The sequence below is a fragment of the Hyla sarda genome, chromosome 4, assembly GCF_029499605.1.
Source record: "Hyla sarda isolate aHylSar1 chromosome 4, aHylSar1.hap1, whole genome shotgun sequence".
Classification (NCBI taxonomy): Eukaryota; Metazoa; Chordata; class Amphibia; order Anura; family Hylidae; genus Hyla; species Hyla sarda.
The window spans coordinates 95,128,283-95,146,824 of NC_079192.1; the positions used below are offsets into that span (position 1 = coordinate 95,128,283).

An 18,542-nucleotide genomic window follows, 5' to 3' on the forward strand; every position below is an offset into this window, starting at 1 on the left:
TCAGCAGTGACATTTTCTGGTCTGGAAGTAGTGCACTGTCTTGAGGAAAGGCTGTTATTGTGTAATATGATGCATCCAAAAATCATTTCATAACAGATATTAGATCAGAGTGACTGCATATTCTACTTGACTCTTCCCCCCCGACACCCACCAAAAATACTAAAAACAAAAGCAGGTGACCATAGTATTGCAACACAGAAGCAAAAATAGTGGTTCCGCTTTGATTTCACTCTATAATGTGACTCATGGGTCTATTCAAGGGGCCACACGGAAAAGTTCACATTCTTGGTCTTTTATTGATGACCTTATGATTGATGTCCTCATACAGCCTGCTATTTTGTTGGTCCTGTCCTCTGTACCACTTACACCTCCTCCCAGAGTCTGGCCCTCCCACTTCCTCAGTCTACTATGTAACTGAAGTTTGGGAGCCAGGGAATAGCGGAGACTGAAGTGGGAAAGTGGCAGCTTCTCCAGCTACCAGTCTGGCAGAGGAATTCCCACAGACAGAATGAGAGTTTGCATCATGGATGACTGGAGGGGGCTCCTCACTGCCTGGGCTCTTTTCTTCCTACCAGGTGAGCTGAACAACCAGCAGGACCACAGATATCAGCCATAGTAAAGACATATCCCCTGATGAACTCAGAGAAATGTATTCTATTGCTGCCATTAGATTGCATGACATAAGCCAGTTCATTGAGTATGCTTTAAGTAACTGAGAAGACTTTGCATGAGTAACCATGTGTGTACCGAATACAGGCATTGATACAAGAGCAAAAATAAAAATAGTGCTAGGAAGAAAGGCATTCATTCCTCGCCATAGTGATCTGTGTATAGGATCCACCTGATTTTACAGGGTAGCTATAGCTTTCTTGACATGTCATATGTTTTTGCAGGTGATAGTTATCCTTTAAGGATAATAAAGTTTTCCAGGATTAGTGGCTTTTCCGTTGAGACACTTTTCTGCTGATGAAGAATAATGTAACACATATGACTATATCCATGTCCTGCAGAATGAGAGTGATTGTTCACACTGATGCAATGAATGGCATATACCAGATTTAGATTTATAGACTGGAACTAAGAGGCACTCAACCACTGACTATTAGCTTTGCCATATCAGCTGCCAATAGATGTAGTACTTCTGCGATTGAAGACACTGCCAGGTTTTGCATTAGGATAAGGATCTCATGCTGCATTATGGATCACAGACGTTGTCCCTTTAATAAGGAGGAATCCTCCCTGTTTGTCTAAAGCCGGACGCTTCCAGAGAGCAACATCTGGCAGCAACTGGAAACAAAATCTGCTGTCAGCCCAAAATTTCATAGCATAGCAGAAATGTGAGGAACAGGGGGCTTGGAAGATGAAAGATGAGAATGGTGGACAGAGTTGGACAGGAGGGCAGGGGTGCTGGGCTTGGCATCTTCTGATGATATTGCAGAATTGGGGGAGATCAGGACCGAAAGGAGGCAGTGGAGGACAGGTCAGGATGCATCTCAGCTACTTTAGGAGCCACAAGTATGTCAGGAGAGACTGTCACATCCGGCTGAGCAGTAGAGATGGGGAAAGGTTTCATGTGTCATTGTGGAGGGCATATAAATGATGGGAGGAGTAATACCTGGAGGGAAAGGTTATGTACAATCTGCTGGAACATAGGCTTGACAAGTGAAAAAGCCCCTCTCGTGATATCTCTTCTGTGATACTGGTGTCCCCCCTAGTTATTTGGTGTTTAATCAGTTATGGTGTGCTTTAAAGTGCCGGTTAAGGATTAAAAAAAAGCTAAAAACTTTTTTTTTCCAGGAACAGCACCTCATCTGCCAATGGGATGTGTCTGGCATTGCAGTTCAGTTGCATCCACTTGAATGGGGATGCACAACAGTACCAGACAGAGTAATTGGACTGATGAGGCAGTGTTTCTTGTTGTTGTTGTTTTCTCATTGTAGACTTTACTGTACAATACCTAGTAACAAAGTGGCAGTGGTTATACTTAGAGAAGCCTCCATACATATTACACAAAATTCAGTTGAACTCTTCGAATTTGGCAAAACCAGACAACCAACGTGTATGGGGCCAAATTACTCTCACTCACAAATGATGTTCAGAGAAAGAAGGATAGAACATACTGAATTTCAACACCCAATTCTTTTGTTTTCCCTGGAGATAAGCCCCCACTAGAAGTATCTGAGACCAGCCTATTCCCCACTCCCCAATGAATAAACATGCCCACCCGGCTGAACAATGTGTATGGGAAGCAGGTTCAGGAAAAATAGCTGAACAATGGCTGCATGAGTGCTTGGCCATCAACTATTCAACTTGTATTGCACCTTAGGTAACAGAAGCAAGTTATTATTCAGTTTGCTTTGTAAAAGTCATATTGGTTCAAATAAATTGGGAATAAGGTACCTGTGTTGGAACATAGGATGCACAAGTGCACTGAATGCTTCTGTGATGGTCATCTTGAGAATACGTTCTCAACCTGTAGTTTGTGCACCCTAAAAGGCACGATTCTAGAGTAGACTCATATTGTTCTTTGTTCTGAGCTTTTAATAGGTGCAGCCCAGTGTACTTATGGGTGCTTTGATTTATTTGAGATTGGGTACTACTGTACGACTTTTTCCAACACATAAGAACTTGCACCAACTTCTGAGTTGTGGTGGACATGACTCAAGAGGGAACCTGTTGCATTGACAATACAGTCCAATCTGCAGACATCATGTTATAGAACAGAAGAAGCTGAGTAGATTGATATATAGTTTTGTTGGAAAAGTTCCATAATAACTTAAGTAGTCATTCAGGTGGTCCTAATCACTCATTGACAGAAATCTGTGTGTATAAGTGTGCATGTTGAGATAGCTGTTAAAGAGGACTTCAAAACTTTAGGTTTTACTGTCATAAAATTGCTTTTGAAAATGTCTTGATACCCCTTCCGTTCTTGAGATATGAGACAATCAGTCAGATGGGTGTGAATTTATTTTAAAGAAGGGACTAAATATCAGGAGATGCGTGGGATTATACAGACAGGGTGTGTGTATATTGTACTGTGAGTGGTGTGTATTAGGTAAACGTATAATCCCACCCATCACCTGATATTCATCTTTATTATAAAAATTAAGTTTACGCCCATCTGACTTATTCCTTGAATAAGACAAACTATAAACCCTCCTATCTCAGAAAAAGAAGGGCGTATCAAGAAACTATGAAAAGATATGTGATCAGGGCACCCTAAGATATTTAATTATAAGGAAAACTCATTTTTTAGGTTGGGCACAGATTCTCTTGAATCAGTGAGTAGGACCGCCTACTTGACTACTTTGCTTGTTATGGGCTAATTTATTAAGTGAATGGTTTTATTTAGCAAATAAGTGACAATAAAGAAGACAACTTGGTGGTGGTTAGGTGATTTTAACAGCAACACTACTTTTCCATGTATGGCTAGAGAGGTTTAATGTCAGATCAGGTACTACTAATAGCCTTCTAGGATTTCATCACTAACTTGTTTGTGGTCAGTGCTAACCGCGTGCTAAGGTCTGGGAAGGAGTAAGAATGACTTACCTGTATGTAATGAACTCGCCTTCACCTGTAATAAAACATTAAATACCAATACTCATGTATATACGGTTGAACTTGTGCCTGGAAACCGTGACCGAGGATCAGCCTTAAGTGGGCATCCCCTATGTAAGGATTTATGAAAAAGAGAGGGGGGGAAAGGGTGGGTTTCGCCAAATGCAACACACGCACCTGGATGCGGGGCGTGGTGCGTTATATACCTCACGCCCCTCCCACAAATACAGCCTAATTAGGCTTCACACTTACAATGCTCTTTACTGTAGATTTGGAAATTATGTCAATATCTTGTATCAGTATGGATTAATATTATAGCTTAAAGTGTATCATTTTCTTATGGATTATTTTACTGATATATGGAGTATTTTATATTAGTAGATTGTAGGAAATAGCAACACATCTAATCAACAAATGTTAGGAACAATGAAAAGCTATGATACATTTTTAAGGGGTTATCCCGAGATAAAGATATTCCCTATTCACAACATATGGGATAACTAGCTGTTTGGTTGTGGTCCAAATTCTGGGACCCCCATGGATAACTGAAACAGTGGTCAATAGTGCTACATGTGAATGGAGTGGCAACATGCATGCTCAACCACACTCAGCGGATGACAGGGCATGATGGAAGATGTAGTTTTAAAACAGATGGAAAACGACATGTTAGGACAAGGGAAATTGAGAGACAACCCCTTTTAATTATAAAATTCTGTCTTTCTATAGAAACCTCTAGGGGGAGCTAAGAACTACTTTTTCATTTATACATTGAACTCAATCATGTAACAGTATGCACTAAGCACCTTATGTCCCTCTAGTGGTGGTTTCAAGCAACCAGTATATTATTTAAAGGGGTTGTCCTGCAAAAACTAATTTATCCTCTATCTACAGGATAGGGGATAAGTAGCTGATCGTAGGAGTCCCGGCGGTTGGACCGCTGTATTCAGGTCTCTTCGGCGCTCCAATAGAAATTAATGTGGTGCATGCCGTTTTCCGCATGCATTCCTTGCTGACAGCTGGGGCCCCATTCCCGAGATCAAGGGGGGTCCCAGAGGTAGGCCCCCAGCTCCTGTGGATAGCGGATAAGTTAGTTTTCGATGGACAGACCCTGTCTGTGCAGGAGAGTTTGAGCTCTGTATCATAAAAATGTACCTGGTCTGCTATTAATATATATTAAAAAATGAACAGACTATTTGACAACAAAAACAACATGGTGTTGTAAGGCGCACTCCAGTTTTAAAGAGTAGCTCCCACCATCCTATTTTTTTTCTCTCCCTGCCTATTGCCAATCTACCCCTAACCCCCTCCCTGTTTTTAATTTTTATTTTTACTATATTAAAAATGCTTTTTGTCTGCCTGGCAGTGTGCTCACTACCAGGCAGACTTCCCCAGCAGGCACCACGTCACTGATGCCTGCTGGGGGGGGGGGCTTCCGCCCTTAGTTCATCTACACAGGGTGCCTCCAGCTGTTTCATCACTACAACTCCCAGCTTGCCCTGACATCTATTGGCTGTCAGGGCATGCTGGGAGTTGTAGCATTGAAACAGTTGGAGGCACCCTGTGTAGATAAACTATTAGTTACATGCGGCGCTAGCCCTTCCCCTCTGTCTCCCTCCTCCCGCCCTGCACCATACCCCGTTCCCTCCATCACAACAACCCCCCCATTACACTTACTGCAGAGTCCGGCAGCGGGCGTACAGGGACAGCGGGCGTGCAGGGACAGCGGCGGCGGCGGCGATGTGCAGGAGGAGTGGCCTCCCAGCCAGTGGCCGGGGAGTCAATGCGAGCGAGCGCAGGCTGAATGAAAAAGAACCGATGCCCGGCCGCATTGGTCCTTTTTCAGGCATGACGTCACGCCAGGCTGCAGCCGGCCACTAGGAGGGAGACCCCTAGTGGCCGGTTTTCAAATGTAAATTAAACAATTTTAATTTAAAAAAAATAAATAAAAGTATATTAGAGATATGTTGTAGTACATAAGTACTACAACATATCAAAAAATAAAGTTGGTGACAGTGCCCATTTAACTATCATACTTTCATCATATAAAATGTAGGGAGCTATGTAAAAAGGAAAAAGTAAGTCTTCAGGATTTAATATTTTAGTCATACACTAAATAAAAGAATGAAAGCATTGACTCTACAGAGTGACATAGAAATCTTGTTTGCCAGAAGTTACTTCAATTTGACACCAGTTACCTAGGCTGTGGTCAGGGGAAGCCAGGCTCAAAAGCAAAATGTACAGAACAGATCATTTTACCCTCTACGAACTATCAGTTCCCATACAACAATGCTCCTGTCTGGCAGGCTGGAGGGTTTAAAGGGGTACTCTGGTGGAAAACTTTTTTTTTTAATCAACTGGTGCCAGAAAGTTAAACAGATTTGTAAATTACTTCTATTAAAAAATCTTAATCCTTCCAGTACATATTAGCTGCTGAATACTACAGAGGAAATTCTTCTCTTTTTGGAACACATAGCTCTCTGCCGACATCATTACCACAGTGCTCTCTGCTGACACCTCTGTCCATTTTAAGAACTGTCCAGAGTAGGAGAAAATCCCCATAGAAAAGATATGCTGCCCTGGACAGTTCCTGCTCTCAAGTTAAAACAGGCACAACAACTTTCTATAGGAACATTTTAATGTAGAAAGGCATAGGGGTAACTGAGCCATTAAAATAGTCTCTTCACAAAGATAGAAGCAAATAATGTTTATTCCACAATCAGAACTGACCCCTAGCCCTCTGTAATGTAGGAGGCATATAAAGTAAAATCTCCTTTAGCGGACACCTCCCAATAGGGGACAACTCCCAATATCGGACAGTTTTTAATTACCCGGCAGAGTCCCATAAGACAATGTATTTGTACCCTCCGAATAGGGGACATTCCCAGTAGCGGACACAGCCAAAAGGGTACAATAGGGGATACAACACTCCCATTAGGGACAAAACACTCCCAATAGGGGACAAAACACTCCTAATAGGGGACAACCAGGCCTATGTGCCGGCCCTACCTTGTACACAGGGCCGCTGCCAGGGGCACAGCCAATACCCCAGTAAGGGGCCCAGGACCTCGCTGCCCCCCCCCCCCCCCAGAAGCCCAAGCACAGAAGCAGAAGACCGCTATTTAAACAATGGTCTCCTGCTTCTGTACATCTGCCAGCCACGTCATTCACCCCCCCCCCTCCTTCTCTGATTCCCCCCCATGCCACTTTATTCCCCTGTGCCAAATCATCCCCCCCTTATTATGTTCTGTGCCACATCATTTCCTCTTGATTCCACCCTGTGTTATTTCATTGCCCTCTGTGCAAAACTATCACCCCCTCTTTACCACCCGCTTTGCCATTTCATTCTCCTTTATCCCCTTTGCCACTTCATGAAGGGAGGGGGGTGATGAATTTACACAGAGGGTAATGAAGGGGGAATGAAATGGCATGGGGAGGGGGGATCAAGGGCAAATGATGTGACACAGGGGGTAAGGGGGGGGGTAATTAGGCACAATGCATGGAGAAATAAGATGGCACAGGGTATAAAAGGGGGATGAAATGATACAGGGGAGGGATGACTAAACGACACTGGGAGATTCTACTGTAATATTGCTTTTTATTGTGTTTTATAGGTATTAACACTCTGAAGTGAGTACAGGACAGTATTCTGTCATTTAGGAAGAATTTTTTGCCTTTTCCCAATAAGGGACATCTCTCAATATCGGACACTCTTTTATTCCCCGTGAGTGTCCGCTATTGGGAGATTCTACTGTACTGCATTCTGGTGATGGATTCGTTTCCCACTTCCAGCCATCTCCATCCCTCCAGTGAGTTTAGCAGTACAAGAAAGAGGCTTAATGTGAACGCTGCAAAGGAGAATTCTCCGGATTGTAAAGTTGTGCAACCTATAGTAAAACAGGTGCTTCTACTTATCCTCAAAGTATTTAGTGGAATTTCAGGCTCCCTGAGGCTTCCCTGCTAGACACTTGTAGACAGATTTAGGATTTACTATAGTCTGTGAAATCAGGTAAACTGTGGGGAGTGTAGGCTGCACTGCTCTACAGCTGGGAGCAGGTGTCATTGTTAAAGGGGTACTCCACTGGAAAACTTTTTTTTTGTTTGCTTTTTAAATCAACTGGAGCCAGAAAGTTAATTCGATTTGAAAATTACTTCTATTTAAAAATCTTAACACTTCCAGTACTTATCAGCTGCTGTATGCTACACAGGAAGTTTGTTTCTGTCTGACCACAGTGCTCTCTGTTAACACCTCTGTCCATTTTAGGAACTGTTCAGAGTAGGAGCAAAACCCCATAGCAAACCTACCCTGTTCCGGACAGTTCCTAAAATGAACAGAGGTGTCAGAAGAGAGCACTGTGGTCAGACAGAAAGGAAATTCAAAAAGAAAAGAACTTCTTGTGGAGCATATAGCAGCTGATAAGTACTGGAAGGATTAGAATTTTTAAGTAGAAGTAACTTAGAAATCTGTTTTCCTTTCTGGCACCAGTTGATAAAAAAAAAATGTTTTCCAGGGGAGTACCCCTTTAATACACATATATTCAGGCAGAGTTCATCAAGGTTTTCTAAGCAATTACAGATCCGCAAATTCAAACCCACAGCGGATGTGGTGTGTGTGAATACTCCCTTACAGGGGTACTCTGCCCCTAGACATCTTATCCAATATGCAAAGATGTCTGATCGTAGGGGTCCCGCTGCTGACATCCGGTGCACAGAGAGAACTTCGCTCCATGCCAGATGACTGGCGATGCGGGGCAAAGGCTCGTGACGTCACGGCCACGCCCCACTCATGCCATCATGGCCACGCTCCCTCAATGCAAGTCTATGGGAGGGGGCATGACATCTGTCATGCCCCCTCGCATAGACTTGCATTGAGGGGGCGTGGCCGTGATGTCACGATCCCCCGGCGCTGCACCCGAGGCACTATATGAATGCTGGGTGTCTAGGGTATAAGATGTCTAGGGGCAGAGTACCCCTTTAAGGCTACTAGTGCTGCATTGATCTTACTAGTGCTGCACTGATTCTGATAATAAGTGGTGGAGTTACTACTACTGCAAATCTATCTTGTCATGGTAGGTAGGGAGCAGTGCACCCTGGGGCTCACCTCAGACCAATGTTCCTACCTACTTGGACGATTCGATCTAAACAGCGGCATAACCAAACACAGAAACAAAATAAGCAAGGGTCAAACCAGGAGGACTACAAGGCACATAATTGGCAGGCAGGAGAATAGTCAGATCACAGGCAAGAGGTCAGGTCAGGAATACAGGCAGACTAGTAATGAATTAATCCACAATCAGTGGCAGAACCCAGTTTAAATATTTTGCCACTGTGTCCAGTTCTGGAGACCTTACCTATAAAAAGGGATTGATAAAATACAACAGGTCAAAAAATGTGCTACAAAAACAATGGAAGGTCTTAAGTATGAAACCTATCAGGAAAAACATTAACTAAATCTGTATAGTCTGAAGGAAAGAAGGGAAAGGGTGGACATGATCGATACCTTAAAATATTTTAAAGAGTAAGAAGCTATACTCAAAAACAGACATGCAAAATCATAAAAAAAGAGTAGTAGATGTTTGGAACAAAGATGATATGGTTGGTAAATCCACAATCAATTTAAACACGCCTGGAATAAATGTTTTTATCAGACAGGTGCCCCCCTGAAGGTCGTTGCTTAAATTGTAGACAGGTCCCCTTTAACCAAAACAAAAACTACATACTCACCTCCTCTCCACTACCACCCTCTCAGGGACTTCTCCTGGTGAAGGTACATGCAGAATGAATGCATTATCATCCATGCATCTCATCTTGGGACAGAACACAGATATCTTATGCTGCTCCTGGCATCTCGTAGGTCAGGCCCAAGGCAGTCTGCAGCCTACAGAGTAAGCGATGGAATAATTGGTCAATGGATCTTTACTACATCAGCTTTCATCTGCATGTGTGTCCTAAGGATGTCCTTGCAGTTGAAAGGGTAGGCTTGCTAGCCTGGGGGGAGATTCCCATAAAAAAAAATCTATTGCACTATTCCTGTAAAGCCTTATAGATCCATTTGAAACTATTGCAGCAAAACCGCTCATTGTTTTCATGATCTCTTTTTGCTAGCAGTGAATGGGAACATTCTTGATATTATCCAGAGACTACTTACAAAGTGAGGATAGTTTAGTCCTTTTGCATTCAATACTCTGTGAGCCAAACACATCCACTGCTCATATCTTCCTCCTGTCCTGAGAGTTTGCCTGGATGTATCAGCTACAACACTGTATCCAGAGTCCAAGGTATTTGACTCACAGAGGACTGGATACAATTGGGGTATGCTCTGATCTGTGAGAAGTGCTAGGCTTCATGAGTTTCAGCCTCTAGATCAGTGGTCTTCAACCTGCGGACCTCCAGTTGTTGCAAAACTACAACTCCCAGCATGCCCGGACAGCCGACGGCTGTCCGGGCATGCTGGGAGTTGTAGTTTTTCAACCTCTGGAGGTCTGCAGGTTGGAGACCACTGCTCTAGATACTGTATACTGTAACGAAACATTCAGGAACAACAAACAGCTTGAAAACGTGTCATAGTTAGGAAGCTTCATTTATGTACACCCTCAAAGCTGTCGTAATACTACAAATTCCAGCATGCCCAGACAGACAAGATGGAGGTCCACAGTTATGAGATCCAGGCCTTAGTACAGTGTTTCCCAATAGAAGGGTGCCTCCAGCTGTTGTAAAACTACAACTCCCAGCATGTCCGGACAGCCAAGCTGGAGGTCCACAGTGTGGAGACCAAGGCCTTAGTAGAGTGTTTCCCAACCAGGGTGCCTCCAGCTGTTTCAAAACTACAACTTCCAACACACCCAGACAGCCAAGCTGGAGGTCCACAGTTTAGAAACCAAGGCTTTAGTACTGTGTTTCCCAAGCAGGCTGCCTCCAGCTGTTGCAAAAGGTTGTCCGGGCATGCTGGGAGTTGTAGTTTTGCCACATCTGGAAGCACTTAGAACAAGACTCTTCTCCAGGTGTCCCCTTTTTTTCTTCTTAGCTTATAATTTACCAAGCACAATATAGAAACCTCTATTGTCCCTTTAATTCTTCTAGAGCTATATATACTGATAGTCATAGAGGAGATCCTGGCTCTCATTTAACATGAAACATGTGGAAAGATTACACGTTGACAAAATAGTTTACAATCTCCCCTCCCGGATCAGAGAACACGCTCCGCACATTTATTTATACCTATCGTTGGCAACATTGGATCTTTCGTAATTTTACTAAGAAACATAGAAATGAAGTATAGATTCTAATACTATATATCATTTAAAGTTCTGACATATATCTAAGAAGGAGAAGTGTAAAGAAATGTCCAAGACTGTCTTGTAGAGCAGATATATGCAGAATTAGTGTCTTCTGATTGTCACCCTGCCTGCCATAACCCCGTCCGCCCCATGTCATTGCCCTGTTGTCATATCAGCTACGAGGACTAATGGTAGGGCTAGCAGAGCAGCCCAAATCCTTTCCTAAGAGCACTTATGGGTTAATTCAACATCAGCTCCCGTTCAGATCCTTTTTTACGGCATTCCTGTGGGTTGTGCACTTTCTGTCTGGAGGTTTTCTCAGGACATTATTGTGTGACTAACTAACTATTCTTAGCAAAGGCAAAATAGATGATTTTCTGAATGTAGTATTTGTGTATGGGGATTTTCTGGAAACTGACCTACAGCTCACAAAGGTCCCAGCAGAAAAACACATGGTAATACTGATAGGATTCTTCATCTACTTCTGTATATCTATATTATGGAGTGGGCCATGCATATGGTTGGCCAATGCTTTGGACAACTCCTTCTAATAGTTGCCAACATAGGGGTACCAGATTGTAGTAGTCAAACCTCCCTCCCGCCCCACTGGTTTTACCTTTACTCCCCGCATCCTATAAAAAGGTGTGGATACTATTTAAGCTGCTGCATAGGCTTCTTCAAGTGCAGCGGTATGTGGTGTCCTGGTACAGGACTTGGTCCTGTCCCTTTGTCTGAAGTCCCCTCAGCCAGAGTCCCTCCATGCTAGTAGGGCTCTCCTGGAGGGCTAACTCCTAGTCGCCTCATATAAATGTGTATTAACGTATATTGGTGTATATATTTATATATTTAATTATAGCAAACCTCTGTATAGGACCTTAGAGGTCACGTGCCTTTAAATACATTAGGTTATATTAAGGTTCAAGGACCTTTGGGTCATGTGACATACCCATAGTTCCTTAGGTCAGGACTGACAGGTTTGCAGAACCAATGAGCTCTGTCCCAGCCCCTTAATATATAAGGAACTGCTGCCACTAAATCGCTCTCTTCCTGCTGAACTCAAAAGCAGTAACATCTCTCTTAGTTCCGGATTATCAGAGAAGGCACATCTCAGCACAATCATCAATTCCAGCTAGACCTGAAGCCTAAATCTTCCGCAGCCACTAAACCGTCAGTTATCCAGCTCAAAACTACAAATCCTGTGTGACTACTGCAACTCCAAAATACCCTAAATTCAGTAGCACAGTGGCTAGCAAACCTAAGCTCATTAACCTCTGAAGTCCCAGCAAACCTGTGAGGAGCCTGTACCATGGTCCTCTGCTAAAACACTGTTATGTTACCTGCAGTTGCATAAAATATACAGTAAAATTTATTCCGTTTTTTCATCATCTTCTGCTGTGGACATTAAATTATTTCTCCCTACCGTTTCTGGGATGGTTGGCGGTAGGATCATTAGCCTAAAGTAAACCACATCCTGGCGTCACGACAATTAAGGGTTAATCCTATACCCTACTCTACCACTCCGCAACACCCCAGACACCATCCTCTCCCTCAAGCTCACCACAGGTATACTTCTAAAGCAGAACAAATCTAAACATGTGTATTAGTATAAAATAAGAGGTAGACCTCAGAAGCCCTGTGTACCTCTATGGAAGCCTATAACAACTACATGTATAATAAAGTAATGTTCCTACAACATAAAGCTCAAGAAGCTGAGGGATCCAACGTCCACAAGCTCATTGCAGGTGGAAGAGAAATGGCCATCTAATTGGCCTCCTTAGGATACATTCAGACTAAGGTCGGGTTCACACAGCAGTAAATGTGCGGAATGTCCGGCTGGAAAACACGGGAGGACATTCCGCACTTTTAAATGATCTGGTGGGCACTAGGACCACTTGGAAATGTGCAGGCTAATAGGCGGCAATGTGCTCCGAGAGGAATCCTCAGAAAGAATAGGCATGTCTGTTCTTTCTGAGGACGCTGAAATCAGGATTTCCGTGGCAGAAATTCTGCCATGTGCACAGTGCAGCAAAATCCCATTAAAATCAATGGGACTCTGCTGCAGTGGAATGTCCGTGCGGAATATTATGGCTGACACGCCCCGCCCCGCCCCATGTATCTCTATGGGAGAGGCGGAGATGCAGTGTTCATGCATCCCCGCCTCTCCCATAGATCTGAAAGGAGGGGTCGATGATACAAACATTAGCCATGCAGAGCCGCGGCAGTTCCGGGGGTCCGTACGGGAGAAGGCGAGGGTTCCCAACGGTAGGACACCCGCAATCAGACACTTATTTCCTATCCTGTGGATAGGGGATAAGTTGTCTATGGCTGCAGTACTCCTTTAACCTTTACCATCCATCCTATAGAAAGGTGTGGACACTATTTAAGCTGCTGCATAGGCTTCCCGAGCAGTCTTATCATCTGTCCTGAGTTACCTGGTGCTTACACCAGCCCATGTCTGATGGTCCAAACCGGGGATACTAGTACAAAAGGCTTGGCTGTTGTTGGATGGTACTTTTTACATGGATATTTTGCTTTATTTTGTATTATTATTATATACTGTTATTTGAGTAAATATTTTGGGAAGGGCAGATGCCTTGCTCTGGAAGAATATAATTACATTTGTGGCATTATATAAAGTTCTTACATAGAGTAAAATATTTCAGTATAATATAGTTACATAGTTTGTAAGGCTGCAAAAAGACATACAGTTTAGTCTATTATCCTGTAATGCTGAACAGCAGGAAGGTTCAGAAAAACCCAAAAGGCAAATGTCAATTTTTCTCACCTTGGGGGAAAAAAAAAACTCCAAATCTGACATCAGAACAAATCCCTGGATTATAAATCTTCGACCTATAATCTATATGTAGAATTATTATACTCCAGAAATGTATCCAGGCTCCATGACCACCTCCTCAGGCAGAGAATTCCACAGTCTCACTGCTCTTACAGTAAAGAACCCCCGTCTGTGCTGGTGTAGAAACCTTCTTTCCTCTAGACGTAGAGGATGCCCCCTTGTTATAGATACAGTCCTGGGTATAAATAGATCATGGGAGAGATCTCTGTACTGTCCCCTGATATATTTATACATAGTTATTAGGTCTCCCCTAAGCCTTCTTTTTTCTAAACTAAATAACCTTAAAGGGGTACTCCGGTGAAAAGCTTTTTTTTTTTTTTTAAATCAACTGGTGCCAGAAAGTTAAACAGATTTGTATATTACTTCTATTAAAAAATCTTAATCCTTCCTGTACTTATTAGCTGCTGAATACTACAGCGGAAATTCTTTTCCGTTTGAAACACAGAGCTGTCTGCTGACATCACGAGCACAGTGCTCTCTGCTGAAATCTCTGTCCATTTTAGGAACTGTCCAAAGTAAAAGGAAATCCCCATAGAAAACATATGCTGTTCTGGACAATTCCTAAAATGGACAGAGATGTCAGCAGAGAGCACTGTGCTCGTGATGTCAGCAGACAGCTCTGTGTTTCAAACGGAAAAGAATTTCCGCTGTAGTATTCAGCAGCTAATAAGTACAGGAAGGATTAAGATTTTTTAATAGAAGTAATTTACAAATCTGTTTAACTTTCTGGCACCAGTTGATTTTAAAAAAAACAAAAAACTTTTCACCGGAGTACCCCTTTAACCCCTTAAGGACTGAGCCCTTTTTCACCTTAAGGACTCGGCCATTTTTTGCAAATCTGACCACTGTCAATTTAAACATTAATAACTCTGGAATGCTTTTAGTTATCATTCTGATTCCGAGATTGTTTTTTCGTGACATATTCTACTTTAACGTAGTGGTAAAATTTTTTGGTAACTTGCATCCTTTCTTGGTGAAAAATCCCCAAATTTGATGAAAAATTTGAAAATTTTGCATTTTTCTAACTTTGAAGCTCTCTGCTTGTAAGGAAAATGGATATTCCAAATAATTTTTTTTAATTCACATATACAATATGTCTACTTTATATTTGCATCCTAAAATTGATGAGTTTTTACTTTTGGAAGACACCAGAGGGCTTCAAAGTTCCTCAGCAATTTTCCAATTTTTCACAAAATTTTGAAACTCGCTTTTTTTCAGGGACCAGTTCAGGTTTGAAGTGGATTTGAAGGGCCTTCATATTAGAAATACCCCATAAATGACCCCATTATAAAAACTGCACCCCCAAAAGTATTCAAAATGACATTCAGTAAGTGTTTTAACCCTTTACGGGTTTCACAGGAATAGCAGCAAAGTGAAGGAGAAAATTCACAATCTTCATTTTTTACACTCGCATGTTCTTGTAGACCCAATTTTTGAATTTTTGCAAGGGGTAAAAAGGAGAAAATTTTTACTTGTATTTGAAACCCAATTTCTCTCGAGTAAGCACATACCTCATATGTCTATGTAAAGTGTTCGGCGGGCGCAGTAGAGGGCTCAGAAGGGAAGGAGCGTCAAATGGTTTTTGGGGGGCATGTCACCTTTAGGAAGCCCCTATGGTGCCAGAACAGCAAAAAAAAACACATGGCATACCATTTTGGAAACTAGACCCCTCGGGGAACGTAACAAGGGGTAATGTGAACCTTAATACCCCACAGGTGATTCACGACTTTTGCATATGTAAAAAAAAAAAAGAAAATTTTACCTAAAATGCTTGGTTTCCCTAAAGTTTTACATTTTTAAAAAGGGTAAAATCAGAAAATACCCCCCAAAATTTGAAGCCCAATTTCTCCCGATTCAGAAAACACCCCATATGGGGGTGAAAAGTGCTCTGCTGGCGCACTACAGGTCTCAGAAGAGAAGGAGTCACATTTGGCTTTTTTGAAGGAAATTTTGCTCTGGGGGCATGCCGCATTTAGGAAGCCCCTATGGTGCCAGGACAGCAAAAAAAAAAACACATGGCATACCATTTTGGAAACTAGACCCCTCGGGGAACGTAACAAGGGGTAAAGTGAACTTTAATACCCTACAGGTGTTTCACGACTTTTGCATATGTAAAAAAAAAAAAAAAAAAAATTTACCTAAAATGCTTGGTTTCCCAAAAAATTTACATTTATACAAAGGGTTAAAGCAGAAAATACCCCCCAAAATTTGAAGCCCAATTTCTCCTAATTCAGAAAACACCCCATATGGGGGTGAAAAGTGCTCTGCTGGCGCACTACAGGTCTCAGAAGAGAAGGAGTCACATTTGGCTTTTTGAAAGCAAATTTTGCTCTGGGGGCATGCCGCATTTAGGAAGCCCCTATGGTGCCAGGACCGCAAAATAACCCCACATGGCATACCATTTTGGAAACTAGAGCCCTCGGGGAATGTAACAAGGGGTTAAGTGAACCTTAATACCCCACAGGCGTTTCACGACTATTGCATATGTAAAAAAAATTAAAAATGTTTTACCTAAAATGCTTCTTTTCCCAAAAACTTTACATTTTTAAAAAGGGTAAAAGCAGAAAATACCCCCCAAAATTTGAAGCCCAATTTCTCCCGAGTACGGTGATACCCCATATGTGACCCTTAACTGTTGCCTTGAAATACGACAGGGCTCCAAAGTGAGAGCGCCATGCGCATGTGAGGCCTAAATTAGGGATTGCATAGGGGTGGACATAGGGGTATTCTACGCCAGTGATTCCCAAACAGGGTGCCTCCAGCTGTTGCAAAACTCCCAGCATGCCTGGACAGTCAACGGCTGTCCGACAATACTGGGAGTTGTTGTTTTGCAACAGCTGGAGGCTCCGTTTTGGAAACCGTGGCGTACCAGATGTTTTTCATTTTTATTGGGGAGGGGAGGGGGGCTGTGTAGGGCTATGTGTATATGTAGTGTTTTTTACTTTTTATTTTATTTTTTGTGGTAGTGTAGTGTAGTGTTTTTAGGGTACAGTCGCACGGGCGGGGGTTCACAGTAGTTCCTCGCTGGCAGTTTGAGCTGTTGCAGAAAATTTGCTGCAGCTTAAACTTGCAGCCGGATACTTACTGTAATCCTCCGCCCATGTGAGTGTACCCTGTACATTCACATTGGGGGGGACATCCAGCTGTTGCAAAACTACAACTCCCAGCATGCGCTGACAGACTGTACATGCTGAGAGTTTTAGTTTTGCAACAGCTGTAGGCACACTGGTTATGTATCACGGAGTTTGTAACCAGTGTGCCTCCAGCTGTTGCAAAACTACAACTCCCAGCATGTACGGTGCATGGTGTAAGGTGACTGCTGGGAGTTGTAGTTTGCAACAGCTGGAGGCACACCGGTCGTGAAACACTGAGTTAGGTAAAAAAAAAACTCTAAGTTTCACAACCAGTGTGCCTCCAGCTGTTGCAAAACTACAACTCCCAGCATGTACGGTGCATGGTGTACGGTGACTGCTGAGAGTTGTAGTTTGCAACAGCTGGAGGCACACCGGTCGTGAAACACTGAGTTAGTTAAAAAAATAACTGAGTTTCACAACCATTGTGCCTTCAGCTGTTGCAAAACTACAACTCTCAGCAGTCACCGACAGCCAACGGGCATGCTGGGAGTTGTAGTTATGCAACCAGGAGATGCACCACTACAACTCCCAGCATGCACTTTAGCTGTTTGTGCAAGCTGGGAGTTGTAGTTATACAACAGCTGAAGGTATACTTTTCCATAAAAAAAAATGTGCCTCCAGCTGTAGCAAAACCATAAGTCCCAGCATGCCCATAAGGGAATGCTGGGAGTTGTGGTGGTCTGCCTCCTGCTGTTGCATAACTACAGCTCCCAGCATGCCCTTTTTGCATGCTGGGAGCTGTTGCTAAGCAACAGCAGGAGGCTGTCACTCACCTCCTGCTGCTGCTCCATCGCAGGCTGTCCCTCGCCACCGCCGTCGCTCCTGGGGCCCCGATCCCAACATGGACGCCGGGGATCGGGGTCCCCAGCACCCGGGGTCGTCTTCCCGCACCCGCTCACGCCCTCCGGAAGAGGGGCGGAGCGGGTGCGGGAGTGACGCCCGCAGCAGGCGCCCTGATTGGTCGGCCGGTAATCCGGCCGACGAATCAGGGCGATCGTGAGGTGGCACCAGTGCCACCTCACCCCTGCAGGCTCTGGCTGTTGGGGGCCGTCAGAGACGGCCCCGAACAGCCAGTAATTCCAGGTCACCGGGTCACTGGAGACCCGATTGACCCGGAATCGCCGCAGATCGCCGGACTGAATTGTCCAGCGATCTGTGGCGATCGCCGACATGGGGGGGCATAATGACCCCCCTGGGCGATATGCCGGGATGCCTGCTGAACGATTTCAGCAGGCATCCGGCTCCGGTCCCCAACCGGCTAGCGGTGGGGACCGGAATTCCCACGGGCGTATGGATACGCCCTGCGTCCTTAAGGACTCGGGATGCAGGGCGTATCCATATGCCCTGCGTCCTTAAGAGGTTAAGGTTATTTAGTTTAGAAAAAAGAAGGCTTAGGGGAGACCTAATAACTATGTACAAATATATCAGGGGATATTAAGATTTTTTAATAGAAGTACCGGTAATTTACAAATCTGTTTAACTTTCTGGCTCCAGTTGATTTAAAAAAAAAAAAAAAAAAAAAGCTTTTCACTGGAGTACCCCTTTAATTCTGATAATCTTTCTGGGTACTGTAGTCCTCCCATTCCCCGTATTACTCTGGTTGCCTGTCTTTGAACCCTCTCCAGCTCCACTATATCTTTCTTGTACACTGGTGCCCAGTACTGTACACAGTATTCTATGTGTGGTCTGACTAGTGATTTGTGCAGCGGTAGAATTATTTCT

General features: G+C 43.6%; 1 protein-coding gene across 2 annotated transcripts in view; it reads left to right on the forward strand.

Annotated features, from left to right (window-relative positions):
* Nucleotides 1–514: 514 nt before the first annotated feature.
* Nucleotides 515–18,542, forward strand: part of ITGA11 (integrin subunit alpha 11) — a 151,591-nt gene continuing 133,563 nt past the window's right edge. The window contains exon 1 of one of the 2 annotated variants that reach the window (XM_056571622.1): nucleotides 515–575. Coding sequence is in view for 1 of the 2 variants with exons in the window: in XM_056571623.1 (XP_056427598.1) it covers nucleotides 524–575 (52 nt within the window). In the remaining variant the exon portion in view is untranslated. The remainder of the gene's footprint in view (nucleotides 576–18,542) is intronic. The other variant, XM_056571623.1, reaches the window with a different exon arrangement.